This window comes from Thunnus albacares, chromosome 19 (genome assembly GCF_914725855.1).
Source record: "Thunnus albacares chromosome 19, fThuAlb1.1, whole genome shotgun sequence".
Taxonomy (NCBI): domain Eukaryota; kingdom Metazoa; phylum Chordata; class Actinopteri; order Scombriformes; family Scombridae; genus Thunnus; species Thunnus albacares.
Window position 1 is genome coordinate 19,290,316 of NC_058124.1, and position 15,265 is coordinate 19,305,580.

Below are 15,265 nucleotides of genomic sequence, written 5' to 3' on the forward strand. Positions count from 1 at the left end.
CTTTAAACCTTAACTTTTAGCCAACATGGAAGAAAAAAAGAAGTCCTTGTAGAGTGAAAGCTGCAGAAGAGCTATTAAATGGACCTTGAGGTGAGATTATTTTGTCAACTGTTTTGAACCTCAAAATATAAACTGCTTTGTTTTGGATAAGACCTTTAGTATAAGACTATACAGTATATCAGTGCATCTCTAAACAACATTAATGATAATAGTGATGCTAATTAAGTTTAACCTTAATAATCTATATTGAAGAGATGCTCTTCTCAGTATTATGCCTCTAATTTGTGCTCTATTTAAGGTGTATTTACTATATACATGTTTTTTTTTAACATGATTGTACTTGAATGTTTATAGTCACTGCTTGTATACAGTAGAAATGTTTGTTTACACCTTTTTGCACGCTTCCTTCTCAATGTTATTACATTTAAAAGTTGTTAAAAAGCAAATAAATAAAAACACAAGTTATTATTAAGATTGTTTTATTGGGTTATTAATAAATGAATGTGTCTTTTTAAGATTTTTTTATAGTACAAAATACATAATGGAAATTTCCAGGCCGTGCTGTTAGTTTGATTGTCATCATTGTTGATTTAATCTACTGGTTTAGTGTCCACACCACGGTTTTCATCCTGTGGACTTTTAAGTGCAACTGCTTGTGACTACATGGCAGACAGCACAAAAAAAGACAAAAAAAAAAAGAAAAAAAAAGGCTAAAATATTTGGAAGGAAATGCATAGGGGTATGAAACAAAGTGAAAAGCACAATATAGGTCTCATAACAAATAAAACACATTGCATGAAGATAAAACAGAGTTAAAAACAGTGAGGTGAGAAACAAACTATTCAAATAAAAGTTAACATTTTAATGAATGTAACAAGTACGTTAAATGGTCCCTGAAATTGTATCAAATCCTACAGTAAGAAAAGAAAAACACTCGAATATATCAGCACTGACATTAATTAGACACGCTCCCTTTAAAAAAAAAAAAAAAAAAAAAACAATCGGTCCATTTTAGAAAATAGATGAAATCCACAACAATTCAGTCAAGTAAAATATATCATCTCTTTGATCAACACTTGTGTTACAGCTAGCAGTTCAGAAAGGAGGGATTAACTTGCGTGATTAAACTTCCGTAGAAAAATAACCAACAGTGCTCATACTGGACGTATATAACATAATTAAACACTGTGAACAAGATTGTCTTTTCAATCCGATTAAATTGCACTTAGGTTTCTTTCTTTTTTTTTCTTTCTATGAGCTTCATATTGATATGAAAGACATGACACATGAGGTTATCTTGGGCTCCCAACAAAGATGTTTACCTCTAAATTAAGTCTTAATTGCCTTGCAGTTTATAAAATCCTCCACACAAACTGCTATTACAGTTGGACAAGGCGTATTGCTATTAGTTCCAGTTCTTTCCAGCGCTTCTATTTCAAGTCTAGCAAAGCTCCCACAGTGGATTAGATCTGCTGGAAACACATGACAATGTATCATCAACCTGCAATGACCAAGTATACAAGGCTTTACATGAAGGATAAAGTCTAGTGATATTCTATATTTTTCTTATTGTCAAAAAATCCCATGAAAAGACTAAAACCGACAATGAGTGTTGTCTATCTGCCTCATATAGCTTATTACATTGTTGTTCAGTAACATCTTAGCATGCTAACATTTGCTAATTATCACTAAACCAAAGTACAGTTGAGGCTAACGGAAATGACCTTAGATTTTGGTCATAAAAATAAGTAAAAGACAAGTTTTGACCCAATAATGACGCTTTTTGAAGACTCAAAGCTACAGTATGTAAGTTTTTTTCTTATATTTTTGGTTGAAATACGGTCTAAAAGTACAACCAGTAACCAATCAGATGAGGTCAAAGTCAGGGACGGGAGCTCACAGCTGTCAATCAACACGTGAACGCACTTCTGGCCCACTAGTCCTCTTGTACTGAGGCGCCAAGCTAGCGTTAGCTGCTGGAAGACTTCGCCATGGTTTACTCAGAGGCTAGTAAGCTCCCAGTAACTGTAATTAAGAACTCCATTACTTCCAGTCCCCCGGAAATATAACTTGATTTCCAAAACTTGCATATTGTAGCTTTAAGGGATCACCAAAGTTATTGCAATTCATCCTGAGGGGGAACATGAATATGTGTATAACAAATGTGTGTTCATCCGCAGCTGAAAATAGTCCCCATCAGATCCATAACTTTCTCCTGTTTGAATGATTCTTGCTAAAAACTACAGTGCCCAGCTGTGTTATGAAAGTACTTTGCTTTTTATAAAGATGAAACTATATATTTTTAACCCATTGTTTACACATTGTTTTGGTCTTTTCATGTGATTTGTTGACACTATATAAAAATATAGAGTAATACCAGCCTTATCCTGTAATTAATAACATCCTACAAGCTAAAGCTACCACTGCTATACTTTAATTTTAACATTGTGTGTGTGCTTATATTCAACTTCCTGCTATTTTTTTTTCCCCTCTCAGAAAGGAAGAGAAACACATGACAGAACAGGCCTTGTGCCCCGGGGCTGCTGGAGGAGCAGGCCTTTCAGTGTAGCCTTCACTCCTTCATCCACACTAACGTCAATAACACTCAGTCTAATCTCACGTCTTTTATAAGACACACACAAAAAAAAAGGTCCTTCATAAATGACAGGCAGAACAAAATAAACCGTTGGCAAGAGGACTTTACAGCGGATCATAACAAGCTCAGTAATCTTGAATAATCCTTCACGCCTGCTATGGGAGCACAGAAAGGGGAAGCCCGAGTCTATTGAAATAGTTTCCTGTCTCTGTAACTGTTTTGAGCCCTGCCTCCTTAAAGTGAGAACTGGTCTGCAGGCCGACAAAAAGCACCCCCTTTTTCCTCCCTGAGGTGCACTATGAAGAACATTTAAATTCAAGTTGACTCTAATAAAAATGCAACTGTAAAAAGGCCTTGTTCCCTCAGTAGCAGAATAATAAAGTCAATATGAAGATATTTTGGCAGGTGAGCTGGTGCTGGTGTGAATGTTTGTCACCGAAAAAAAAAAAAAAAATCCTTAATACCATGACTGAAAATAAAGAGATGAATCAGCTTGTGTGAGGCTTGATCTGATAGGCAGCTTCGTGTCTGTTGAATCTCCAAAAAAAAAAATTAAGGACACACTTTAGTGACTGTCATCAAGAAGGGAACTTCAGCTAAGCTAAAGAAACATTTCCAACGTTACAGTGCGTGTTTACTGATGGTGAAACTGTACACGAGCGAGGCTGTAATTTTAGGAGTGTGTGAGTGTGCACAAAACATCCACAAGTTCATTAATTTCCTCGAGAGCTGTAAATCCAGGAAAACCTAGAAGATATGTGGGCAGTCAACAAACTTGTCAGTGAAATAAATTTAGCCACAGCTGACATTTTTTTGTGCATGTGTTACTACCTACAGCTTATCTGCCTCGTCCTTCTTTTTCCTAATGACATGAACTGATCTACCTGGCAAAAAAACCACTGTTCATGAATAAACATCTAGAAAACAAACCTCGGAGTATAGTTTGGCGATGTAAACCAGCTGTATTGAGTCGCATTATGAAAGGTGATATCAACTTGAGTGTGTGAAGGTGAGTACATGTGTTTTTTTTTTGTTTGTTTGTGTGCTTTTTTTTTTTTAAGTTGTTCTAACGGTGTTTTTTTTCATGAATTGCAACCCCCATTCTTCTCCTACTTGAGAGCTTTAGCTACAGAGGAGTAGGCGATGTGGATCTCCTCGTCGACCGGGCAGGTGGAGGCAAACTCCTCCCGGGCGTACGCAGCGTTCATATACCTCCAGAGGTTGCTCAGAGACTGAGGGATGCTGAAGTTTCGGTATTTTAAACACACAACCTGCAGGAGGAGCAAGAGCAAGACTTGATGAACAAAACCCTTCAAAAAAAAAAAAAAAAAAAAAAAAAAAAAGGAGAACCAACCTTATAATTTATTCAAACTAGGCTGCATACTGCACTGCTTAAAACTGAAGATTACCTTCACAATGTGGAGCTTAGGCAGCAAGTTGCAGTCAGCCAGAGTAAGAGCCTGGCCGTCCAGGAAGGGGCGGGACGAGGAAGTGACATCATCAGCGCTATTCTCGTCGATCTCATCAGGAAGTGGGGAGCCGAGGTAGTCATCAAGCTTCTTCAGAGCCTTCAGAAGGCCTTTCTCTAGATCTGAGCACGTGCATGTACAGAAAATACTCATTCACAGAAGGTAATCAAAGGATAAAAGGATAGTTTTTTCACTGCAATGAATGAGTGCATTTAGTTTCAAAGAAAATAACCTAATAAACGCACAATTTTCAACCAACAAAAGTGACATTTCCAATGAGATCACCCAACACACCGAAGCTAAACACACAGAGCAGCAGGCGACCTATTTGCAGCGAGGCAGAAGAGCTCAGACCGTAATGTTATTAGCGCGGACGCTCCCTGCTGGTTTTCTGTCAGAGCTCAGCAGCATTTGTTACAGGCAGTACCGCCAAAAATAAAACAGGGTCTATTTACAAAAGATCAAAGATGAAGATGAAGAGTTTTGTTTTATTGTAAAGAGCCAAATTACACTTCTGATTTGGAGAAATTATGTTTCACTCACTTTCATTGGTCTGAGGGTTTGAGTTCTTGACGTAAGCGGAGAACTTGGAGAAGACATCCATGCCAGCCGTGTTGGACTCGGGGTTACGAGCAGCCAGACGGGGATACCTAAAGAACAGAGAAATAAATATAAGAAGAAAAAAAAATGGGGAGGCAAGCAAAACAACACAATAAAATGTCGCTGGGAAACAGCTGGATGGGGTGATTACTTTGGAGGGGAGAGATTTTCCTCCAGGAACTCTTCAATCTTGTTGGTGTCGGTTTTCACCTCGCTGCCGTACAACAGGAAGGGAGGCTGGGCACCGGGAGCGAGGTCCTTCAAAATGTCTGGCTTCCTGTAGGTATATGGAAAGAAGGAAAAGTCAGACATATGGAGGAGGAAGAGCGAGTCAGAGAGATAAAGGGTTAAACAGAGGGACAGGAGTGGAATAAAAAAAAGGGGAAGCAGACAAGGAGAATGAAGCGAAGAAAACATATGAACCCACAGGAAATTACTCATGTTTTGCATCTGAGATGTGCCCGCTTTCACTTACATCAATGCCAGTGTGGCTGTATATCTTTTGACACCTGTTAACTAAATGAAAATCCCTCTGTTCTCTTACTGCACGCTACATTTGGGAGCATTAAAAAACAGTAGGCGGACATTCCTCTGTTGTGCCAATAGAAACCTGCAGGGTTGTGAGAGAGAGAAAAAAAAACATGCACACTCATGAAAGACTAGTTTTTCACCTCTTCATATCCACTGTGGTAACGTCGAAGGTGACTCCTTTCAACCACAGCACCATGAAGAGACGCTGAGAGAAGGGACAGTTGCCGATGCTCTGACCATCGCTCCCCGCCTGCAAATAAAGAAACAGAACTTTTATTATTAGCTCATTTTAATCATACATTTGCTTACATATTTATCTTATGTAGTGTTTTGTGTTTTTTTTTCTCTCCTTCTTTAAGATAACTAAATAAAAAAAAAAGATGAAAAGACAGAAATTGTGCTTTGGAAGTCCTTATTCTCTGTCCATGCTGTAAGGTCAGCACACTGAATGAAAGATTATCACTCACTCGTCAACCTTAAACTCTTTGGAAACCTCATGCAGAGCTGTAACCTTCTTTACGGGCAAGAACAGAAGGGAGGAAAAGAAAAGAGGGTAAACTCAGGTCACTCAGCCCTGTTGCATAAATATATAAACCTCAAGCTTGAAAAGAAACTTGAACACAAGGTTCGATCCTGTTCAAGTCAGCAGCAAGTCTCTGCAGTATTTGTGTAATTTATGCCACAGTTTTCAAGCAAATATGCCAAGAATTCACCAGTTCCAGCTTCTCAAATATGAAGGTTTTCTTAGTCTGTTATGGTAGTATGGCTGCAACTAACAATTATTTTGATTATTGATTTATCTTCCAAATATTTTACCTATTAATTGATTCATTATTTGGCCGAGAAAATGTCCAAAAATAGAGAAAAACTAATCACATTTTCCTAAAGGACAGCTTCATGTGTCTTTTTATATATAAAATATTCAGTTTACCATCACAAATAAGAGAAAAAAGCAGCAAATTGGCACAATTGAGCAGCTGGTACTAAGGAGTGTTTGGCATTTTTTGGTTGAAAAATTACTTATATGACTAATTTATTATCAAAATAGTAGCTGGTTAATTTCTGTTGAACAATTAATTGACTAAACGTTTCAGCTATAAATCAAATATCTCTAAGTTTTGGACTGTTGGTTTGGATAAAACAAGCAAATTGAGGTTGGGAAATGGTGACAGGCAATTTTCCAATTGAGAAAATAATCAGCAGATTTAATCCATAATGAAAATAATGTTTAGTTGGAGCAAAATAAAGCATTCTTAAATTCAAGTATAGCTTGTTGGCTACTCAGGAAATGACCATACAGCCATAAAATGTGCTATTCATGGCTGCAGAAGGCCATTTTTCATGTTCAATCATACTACATCTCCTTCAGGATCTGCACTGTGGCCTGCATGGCACATAAAGTTAAAGGCAGCTCCGGTAAATCAGGAAACCGCTTACTGTCCCCGAGGCCCATGTGAAGCTATAATCAGATATTCTGTTAATTAAGGGTGTCAAGTGTCATTGAAGAGCTTGACTGTAAACCAGGATTTAGAGAAGTTACAACAGAATCTTTCACGCTTGGGGGAAGAGAGAGAGAGAGAGAGAGAGAGAGAGAGAGAGAGAGAGAGAGAGAGAGAGAGAGAGAGAGAGAGAGAGAGAGAGAGAGAAGTAGAGGGTGGCGCACATGTTCACATGTTCATACAGAGGAATCATTATGGAAACTTGTGTAAGAGCATGAAGGGAAGGCATGAGGGGGGGAAAAAGCCATATTGGTTATTGTAGAGCATGTTTTTTGGCTCAAAGAAAATGGGATTACCCTGTCTGGCCAACATACTAAATATAGATTAAAGTCGCCTGCCCGTTATCTTAATGTGCATTTAATGAGATTAGACTAGCTGTCGTTTATAAGCCCTGTGACTCAGCAGAGGTGGTCTGGCTAACATGAATATTATAGCTCACATAATGACTGTATAATGTCGTCAAGGTGACATTATGGCCCTTAAAAAAAGGCACCATAATGACACGTTATCAGCTAGAAGTAAACATGCAGCAAAATACACACAGGAAACTGATGAAACGATAAGATAACAAACAAAACAGCACGAGGCCTGTGCAGCTTCAAGCCTTTAAATAAATTAATGTCACATCATGTCGTCGTCCACGCCTCAGCCTCTCTCTCTCTCTGAGTGTGTATGCATGCGTGTGTGTGTGTGTGTGTGTGTGTGTGTGTGTGTGTGTGTGTGTGTGTGTGTGTGCATGTGTGTGTGTGTGTGTGTGTGTGAGGTTTTTCTTTTTCGCGTGTCATCATTCAATCGCTTACCTTCACAAAAAGTTCAACTCTGGGCTGAGACCCGTCGCTCATCTTCACCTGTTGATGCACGAGAGCTTTTTCTGAGGAGACAAGGATGGTGGGAAAAAATGCTCAAAATAAAGCGGAAAGTTTTTGAGTTTTCTATGCGAGAAACCAATTCGAAACTCGGGGATAGCCAAGCCCATCTTCCGCTACAAACCCCGGGGAGAAAAGTGACAAATTAAACATTGTAACAACCACACAGGCGCCACAAACGCTAGATAAGGCAACACCTCGGCTTTCTAAAAGCTCCAAATGTTAAATTGTAGCTGATATAAAGACTGCAGAGCTACCTTCAAGTGCTGAAAGTTGCCGCTGACGCCTGTAGCTGTTGCTGCTGCTGCTGCTCGCCACTCGTTACCCCTCCCAGTCCTGCTGCTGTCTGCAGCGACACACTCATCATCACAGCTCCTCCATTTCCTGGAGGTGCGTGACGGGTTCAGCTCTCAGCAAATACAGTGAGAGGGGGGGAGAGAAAAAAAAAGCGCGGACTGGTTTTGAAATCAAAGAGGAGGAAGAAGAAATAAGTAAGATGCAAAACTTGTTTGTTGAGTGAGGAGGGACACCGATTAGAGACAGTTTGAAAGAGTCGTTTTCAAAAGAGACACTTGATATAATGTCCTGACAGGAGTAAAAAAAAAAAAAGAGAGAGAAAAAAAAGAGTAATGTGAGAATGTGGTCCAGAAATCTGCAGGATAGAAAGGAATGAATATTATTAAGGAAATACTATTATACTACTGATACTGTCATAAGCATTAAAGGCGTAATATGTAAGCTACAAGGACACAATTAAAGGAACATCTATAGTAGTAACAACATTATAATTAGAGCTGGGCAATATATCGATATTATATTGATATCGTGATATGAGATATCATAATATCGTGATATGGCATAAGTGTTGTCTTTTCCTGGTTTTAAAGGCTGCATTGCTGTAAAATGATGTCATTTTCTGAACTTACCAGACTGTTATAGCTGTTCTTTTATTTGCCTTTACACACTTAGTCATTATATCAATATTACTGATGATTATTTATCAGAAATCTCATTGTGTAAATATTTTGTGAAAGCACCAATAGTCACCAATAGATTTTACCTTTATCAAAAAATTGCAGCTCCTGCGATTTGGATATTGGACATATTGCGATTTTGATTGTTCTGCAATTGTTCTGCGCTACTCTCTTGTTGTTGCATTGTATTATATTGTACAGGTGTTCTTGTTTTTGTGTCCACCCCTTGTGCAAAGACTCATCCTCAGGTGCTGCCTGTCTCCAATGTTAAATATATATGTCAGAATATGTTTAGAGATTTGAAAATTAGCCTAAATGTTGATATTTGAAATGTTTCATACCTACATGTGGAACTTGAAGTTATAAAAATGTTAATTAAATGACAGAAAAAATCATTTTATAAGGAAATTTGGTAAAACTTTCTTTAAAGAGTTTATAATAGTTAATTAATGGCTCAATTAATGCTTTATAAATCAATTATAAGCCATTAATAAGCATAATTTTTGAGTTGCCAGGTTGTGAAAAATCCCTCCTTTCTATACCACCATAACATTTGCTTTATCCAATTGTTTAGGAAGACAGCTGGTGTTAAATGTTTCACACTTTCAAAAAATATGCTTATTAATGGCTTATAAATTCTTCATAAAGAATTAGTAAATTATTTATTAACAATTAATTGAGCCATTAATTAATGCTTATAGGGTGCCTTGTGAGAAAATGATACCATAAATGTCTTAAGATGGCTCCCATATCTTCAACAATAACGTATAAAATGTGCTTCATGCCAACAGTCAGCAGTGGGATTGTTCATGTAGTTGAACATAAAGCTACAAAATATGTATTTCACTGCAGTGAATGTTGATTTTTGACAGTGAACATAACTGATTTTCCTCATGTAAAATGTAACAAAGCAGGCTAGTTACACAGAGGTATTTTACAATATTGAAACAACTGAAAGTGGAAACATGGCTGGAAGTTAATATCTGGACGCTTCCTGTTAGCGTTGAATATGTGTGTATGTGGCAGCGATCCAATATAATTGTTCAAAAAAAGAATGAGGTATTGTCACAAATGCACGTTTAGGGGGAAATGACTGGATATAAAACTCACACCTCACTGGTTTTATCATAAAATGATAACTCTCTGTATTAGGTCTTTCTGCCTTAACAGTTTCTTTATGTGTGCTTCACTCTTTCTTAGGCATTCATCATGGATACACTTGGGAATAGAAAACAACCATTATGCAGGATTTGTAAAATTTCAATGCAGTTCTGCACAGTATTCGTTGTATACTGAAAGTCCAGCTGAGGGCGATGTTGAGCTTTACTTGGCTTGTTGCTCTCAAGACATGAAAATCTGTACTTAGTCTTGTCCAAAAGTCTGGAAAATCAATTAAGTGTTAAGAAGAAAGTCCCGTTGAGTCGTCAGTCCAGTGAACACGTAACACTGTTTTTATTTTTAGACGCTGTGTCATGTAGCACCAAACTATGATCCAGGGACCTCCGGGCGTCCTTGAGCACCTTCCAGGGGACAGTTTGAGGGTGTTTTAATCTATTTAACTCAGAGACAGTGTAAGACTACGTTTTCTAATGGGAGGATTTATTTTCCACTGTTATCATCGCCTGCCATCACTTAATAGAGACAACTAAATAACAAAACATCCCATTTAGGGGTTTGTGTTTCATACCGGGAATGAATTGATGCTGCATGTGTATACATTTTGAAAAAGTCAAGTTCTCAGTAAAATTTTCAGCCCCACATGTCTACAAATTCATAAATCACTAATAAAACATGTAGCTAATAATACTGGAGGATTCAGAATAATTAAATAATGCATCTTGCCTTCTTTTTCAAGCTGACTGAAGACGTTGAGATTGAAGTTTGGAAACTTAAACAAATAAATATTGAACAGCCTTTGGGGAGTAGTTAACTGTTACAGGCGAGTTTGACCACTCAGTCAAATACAGGAAAAATATTAATTTGTATAATGTAGATATGTTAGGGTTTGACTTTTCTTTCCTTCTAAAAACACCTACTAGCTGCTAATAAATCAGAGGTCAATCCCACAGTTATCGCTTTGCAGCAGACGTATACTGTCAGGTTGTGGTAGGGAGGTATGTTCAGCCTGTGGCTGTCATGTGATGCACCAGAGGGCATCTTTGGTTTTCGGGTTTTTGGCAGGTAAGGTGGTGAAACAGGGTTAATGAGATCATCAGGTTGTCTGCGGAGCAAACAATACAGCATTGTTGACTGTAAATGGCAAGTGTTGACAACAAAATATGTCACATAACAGATCCTCGTGTCAGAACAAGTCATGCATATTTAGACAGTTCTTAAGGAGATGCTTTTATGCTATTCTTATTTAACTTTTATCTTATTTTACTTTAGTCTGTATTTATTTTACTACTAACTTTTAGATTGTGTGTTCTTTTCCTCTGCATGATGTCTGTCTAATCCGTTTTGTGTCTCTGCGATCAAGCTTGTTTTCTTTTTGACTGTTTGTTTGTAGTCTAGGAAATAATTCACCCAAACATGAAATAATAGTTAAATGATTGAATCCTAAAGCTCCTTTATACTTTGTATCTGCCATAATAGAGACGTTTCATGAACATTTTATGCTTTTTTGGAGCAGAAGGATACTCCATTAATCTCAATCTGTGAGAAACTTGAGTTGTAATGTAACTCTTAAGGGCTACATTTTTGATATTGGAGTCAACAATTTAGTTAATATACTCAGAAATATGTTTCTTACTAGTCAGGATGCTGATTTTATGCAGTGATTCAGTGTTTTCCTCAAGCACACATCATCAGGGCGCATGTTTGTTGACGTACAAAGGCTTTCAGTTTAATACCAGACAGTCTGCCACCAAGTGACGTCATGCATTTTTTGTTTTGTGGAAGATTTTATGACTTGTTTACACTTTATGGCAACGTCACTATAAGGTGTTATTATCCAAAAAAGAATGAAAGCATTTAATAGGCTACCAAAAGCACAGAAAAGACTTCATGTCATCCCTGAGAAATTCTCTAAAATATTTTAATTATTTTAATTTTGTCATATTTTATTTATCCAGTATACTTTTTTTTGCAAGTTTCCTCTGGATATTAACAGGTGCTTATAAACCCTGAACAACTAACTAAACAAAACTAAAAAAAATTACTTATACTTTTCAGTCTGTGTCTGTCTGTGGCCCCATGTGCAGTGGTGGAAAAAGTACTCTGATCTTTCACTTAAACATAAACACTGCCTTTACTGAGTCAGGCTAAAGAAGTTTTTAGAAATAACACTTAATGTCTTTTCACATAGTCAGTGAACTCTATTCATTATACCTTTTTTTTTGCAAGTTTCCTCTGGATATCAACAGGTGCTTATAAACCCTAAACAATTAACTAAACTCTATCATAATACAATGTTCTTACTGTAAAATGTCCTATAGGGAATTATTAGGACATTAGGGACCTGTAAATGTTTTATTTGCTAACACGAAGATATAAATACTGTTCCAAAGCCTCCTCCATGATACCAAGAATAAAACTCTGGTGATGCTGAAACTATTTTTAAAAATTTGTTTAACTAAAAGCAATCTGATTTAAATAAACTGAGAGCCTGAAAAGTAACTGTGGAATGTCAAAACCTTAATTTCTTAATGTTGCCAATGTGCTAAAATTTATGATGATGACACAAGGTGAACAATAGGTTGTTGTGATGCCTTTTATTTTATCTCATGAATTTTATTGAATCTCTTTATTACAAGGTGAATAAGACACACTGAGTTAAGAGTACATTGATTGATAGTATAAGTGCAAACAGTAAAAACCCACTTGGGGAGTTATGGAAACAGAGACATCATGTAAAATTACTCCTACAGGCCCCACAGAGAGGACAGTACTGCAGCGCAGACGGCCACAGTCAGGGAGAGCTGGACAGAGGTGGCTCCGTTGCACAGGGTTGTGTTGCAACACTGGAAACTGCTGGTCCAACCAACGCTCAGGAGGGTACCAGTTAGCGTCACACCACACAGGTCTGAGTCCAGGCAGCCGCGGATATGTAGGGAGACCTTCTCTGTAGTATTGAACTCTGGGAAAACAGGTAACAGAAAAAGATGTCAGTGAATGACAAATCCGAGTGACAGGTGCCATTTAGCGGCTGTAGTAGCCTAATTATTGAGACGATGTCAAGTCAAAGTTCTTTATTGGTCATGTACACAAAGCATCCAACACAATGTGCAGTGAAATGCACTCTAGGCCCTCCTTGGTTAGCTTATAACTGATAAGATTAAAGAATAAAACATAAAAGATAAAAATAGTAAAGATAAAACCATGAAAAAGAGAGATATCAGCCAAGGGGTATAGGGTATAACAGGTAGGTGGGTACAGGCTGTTTTTGTTTGTTGTGTTATTTTGGTAATGTAAAAATCCTGGACAGAGATGTTGACACATCTTGTCTGAGTTTTTGATTCCTTTTGTGTTATGTGCCCTGTACACTTAGCAAATTATATGGGAAAAAGCAATAAAAAAAGTTGGTCATAAAAAGAAAAACTTGTTTCCACAGTTCTACATGTGCTCATGTTGCTTTATTATCTGATGTTTTTATGATTCTTGCAGCTGTTTTTATTAATTCTTTGTTTATTGTGTAGTTATGTTGTCTCTGTCTGCTGATTGTGTTCTTGTCTTATGAATGTTTGTTTTCAGGTCTCTCTTGAAAAAGAGATCTTAATCTCAATGAGAGCTATATCAGTGGAAGATATTGCTGTCCACGTTAATGTCAAGCTTTTAAAAAAAACATTTCAGGTTTGCTGGTTTTCTCTGATGAAGTCATATGTCAGTTTTACAGTCTCACCATAAAGTCTATTTAGCAGCTGTTCTCGAGTTTTCGACTGTGGATGTTCAAACTTTATATTGTTTTCATCAAAACTTCAAGGATAGTTTGAGCATTACACTATAATTCAATGACGATTCGGCAAATGAGGACTTTCCAATAGAGTCGAAAGCTTCGGAACAGCTATTAAGTGGACTTTGAGGTGAAATTGTTTGTCAGCTGTTGTTTACAAGGTCAAGAGTGAACTCCAAATCTCAAGTAATGCTTGTTGTTAGTAGGTTTTAATTAAGATGTAAAGTTGTAGTTGTGCCAGACATGATTTTGATGATGATTTATTTAGATTTTTTATCGTGTTTTCATTTGCAGAAATCATACCCTAAACTAAATTTCATGATGTTTAGTTTTACTATATTTTTCTATATATAGGTACATTTCAACCTAACCAGCGTAGTTACGATGAATCTGTTGTAGAGGTTTCCTTACGTGCTTCTCCAGTGTAGCACCTCTCAGTTGCATTGTTACATGTGACATCTGATCCAAACAGGCACGTCCCATGTATGCCAACTGGGCACTGACGACAGGTCAGGCACTGTGCTGAAAAAGAAGGAAGATAAATGTGATACTCAGGTTTACAGTAACAAAATTGTTTTGAGGTTTCCTATGTAAAGCTATGTAAATCTATGTAAAGCTATGTAAAGCCACTGGCATCCAAAATATCTTGCATATTAATAGATGACAATTAAGTCCTTTGTGAGGTTATTAAGTTCAAAGCTTATATCTTGTCATGCTACTGTGTCATCCACTGAATGATGTGAGGTTTTTTTTTTATTATAGTTTTACTAGTTTGATAATAATCATAATAATGCTTACAATGACAAATATTTCTTCAACCTGTGATCATTTTTACTATTAACCCTTTACCCATTTTTATTATTAGCCCTTTACCCTTAAACTCAAGCTAGGAACACTTTGTGAGAAAAGTGCGATACAAATTGTTATTATTATTATTATTAATAATATTGTAACAGACTGTTTAATATTTTACTATGTGCTTCCATAATGGTAATGTGTCATTCTGAGTTGCTGTAGAGCATGAAATGGTTGGCAGACTTCTGCTTTTGAACATGTGTTGTTGAATGCAAATAAAAAGGAAGTGGTTGCTGCTTGACCTGCTATAACATCTATCGTCCTGTTTATTGTTGTCTTATTAAGTTTACACAATTATTTGAACCCAGGACTCTTGGTTACATTGTTGTTGTTATTATGATAATGATGATGATGATGATGATTATTATTATTATTATTATTATTATTAAGTGCAATCAAAGTATGTACCATTTTATTTAACATTTGTCCACCAATTATAGTGTTGGTATTTAACACACATGTACTTAATTGGTTTTGAGCTAAGGTTAACAGACCATAATCTTTAAGATTTTTAATTAAAGACATTTTGTTCCACAACAATAAGTGCAATAATATTTAAAGGTTCAGTTTTCTCTACTTATTCTAGTTGTGCTCAACTTACCTGCTGCGATGAAGGCACCCAGGAGAATCGCTGCTTTCCAAAAGTTATTCATCCTTCTCGGGGTAACAAGGTCAACGGATTCCTTTCTATTCAAAAAAGAACTTAAAGGTCTAAATACCTGTGTCAGACAAGCAAGCTTCTGAGAGAGCAATGACTTGATGTCTGGTAGGACTGAATGGATAAAGCGATGTGCAAGGATGACGTTCATCAGGTTTTGCATTTTTAGACAATTATTAATTTAGACATTTTTAAACAATTCAACCATTCACAGCCTACAGGAAAGTAAAACGCAAATTATGTTTAAGCATTTTCAATAGTTTTTTTTTATTGGCTGAGATTATACTGTATATACATATAGAGTCAAAGGTTTCATGCAGTAAAAA

The 15,265-nt window shown here is 36.8% G+C and overlaps 1 protein-coding gene across 1 annotated transcript; it reads right to left on the reverse strand.

Annotated features, from left to right (window-relative positions):
* Positions 1–462: 462 nt before the first annotated feature.
* Positions 463–7,952, reverse strand: clic1 (chloride intracellular channel 1). Its single transcript, XM_044334929.1, has 7 exons — positions 7,819–7,952; positions 7,496–7,566; positions 5,337–5,446; positions 4,817–4,942; positions 4,609–4,715; positions 4,006–4,187; positions 463–3,867 (listed from the first exon to the last, which is right to left on the reverse strand). The coding sequence occupies exons 2-7, from the start codon at positions 7,535–7,537 to the stop codon at positions 3,706–3,708; spliced, it is 729 nt and encodes a 242-aa protein (XP_044190864.1). The 5' UTR covers positions 7,538–7,566; positions 7,819–7,952; the 3' UTR covers positions 463–3,705.
* Between the last annotated feature and the right edge of the window lie 7,313 nt (positions 7,953–15,265).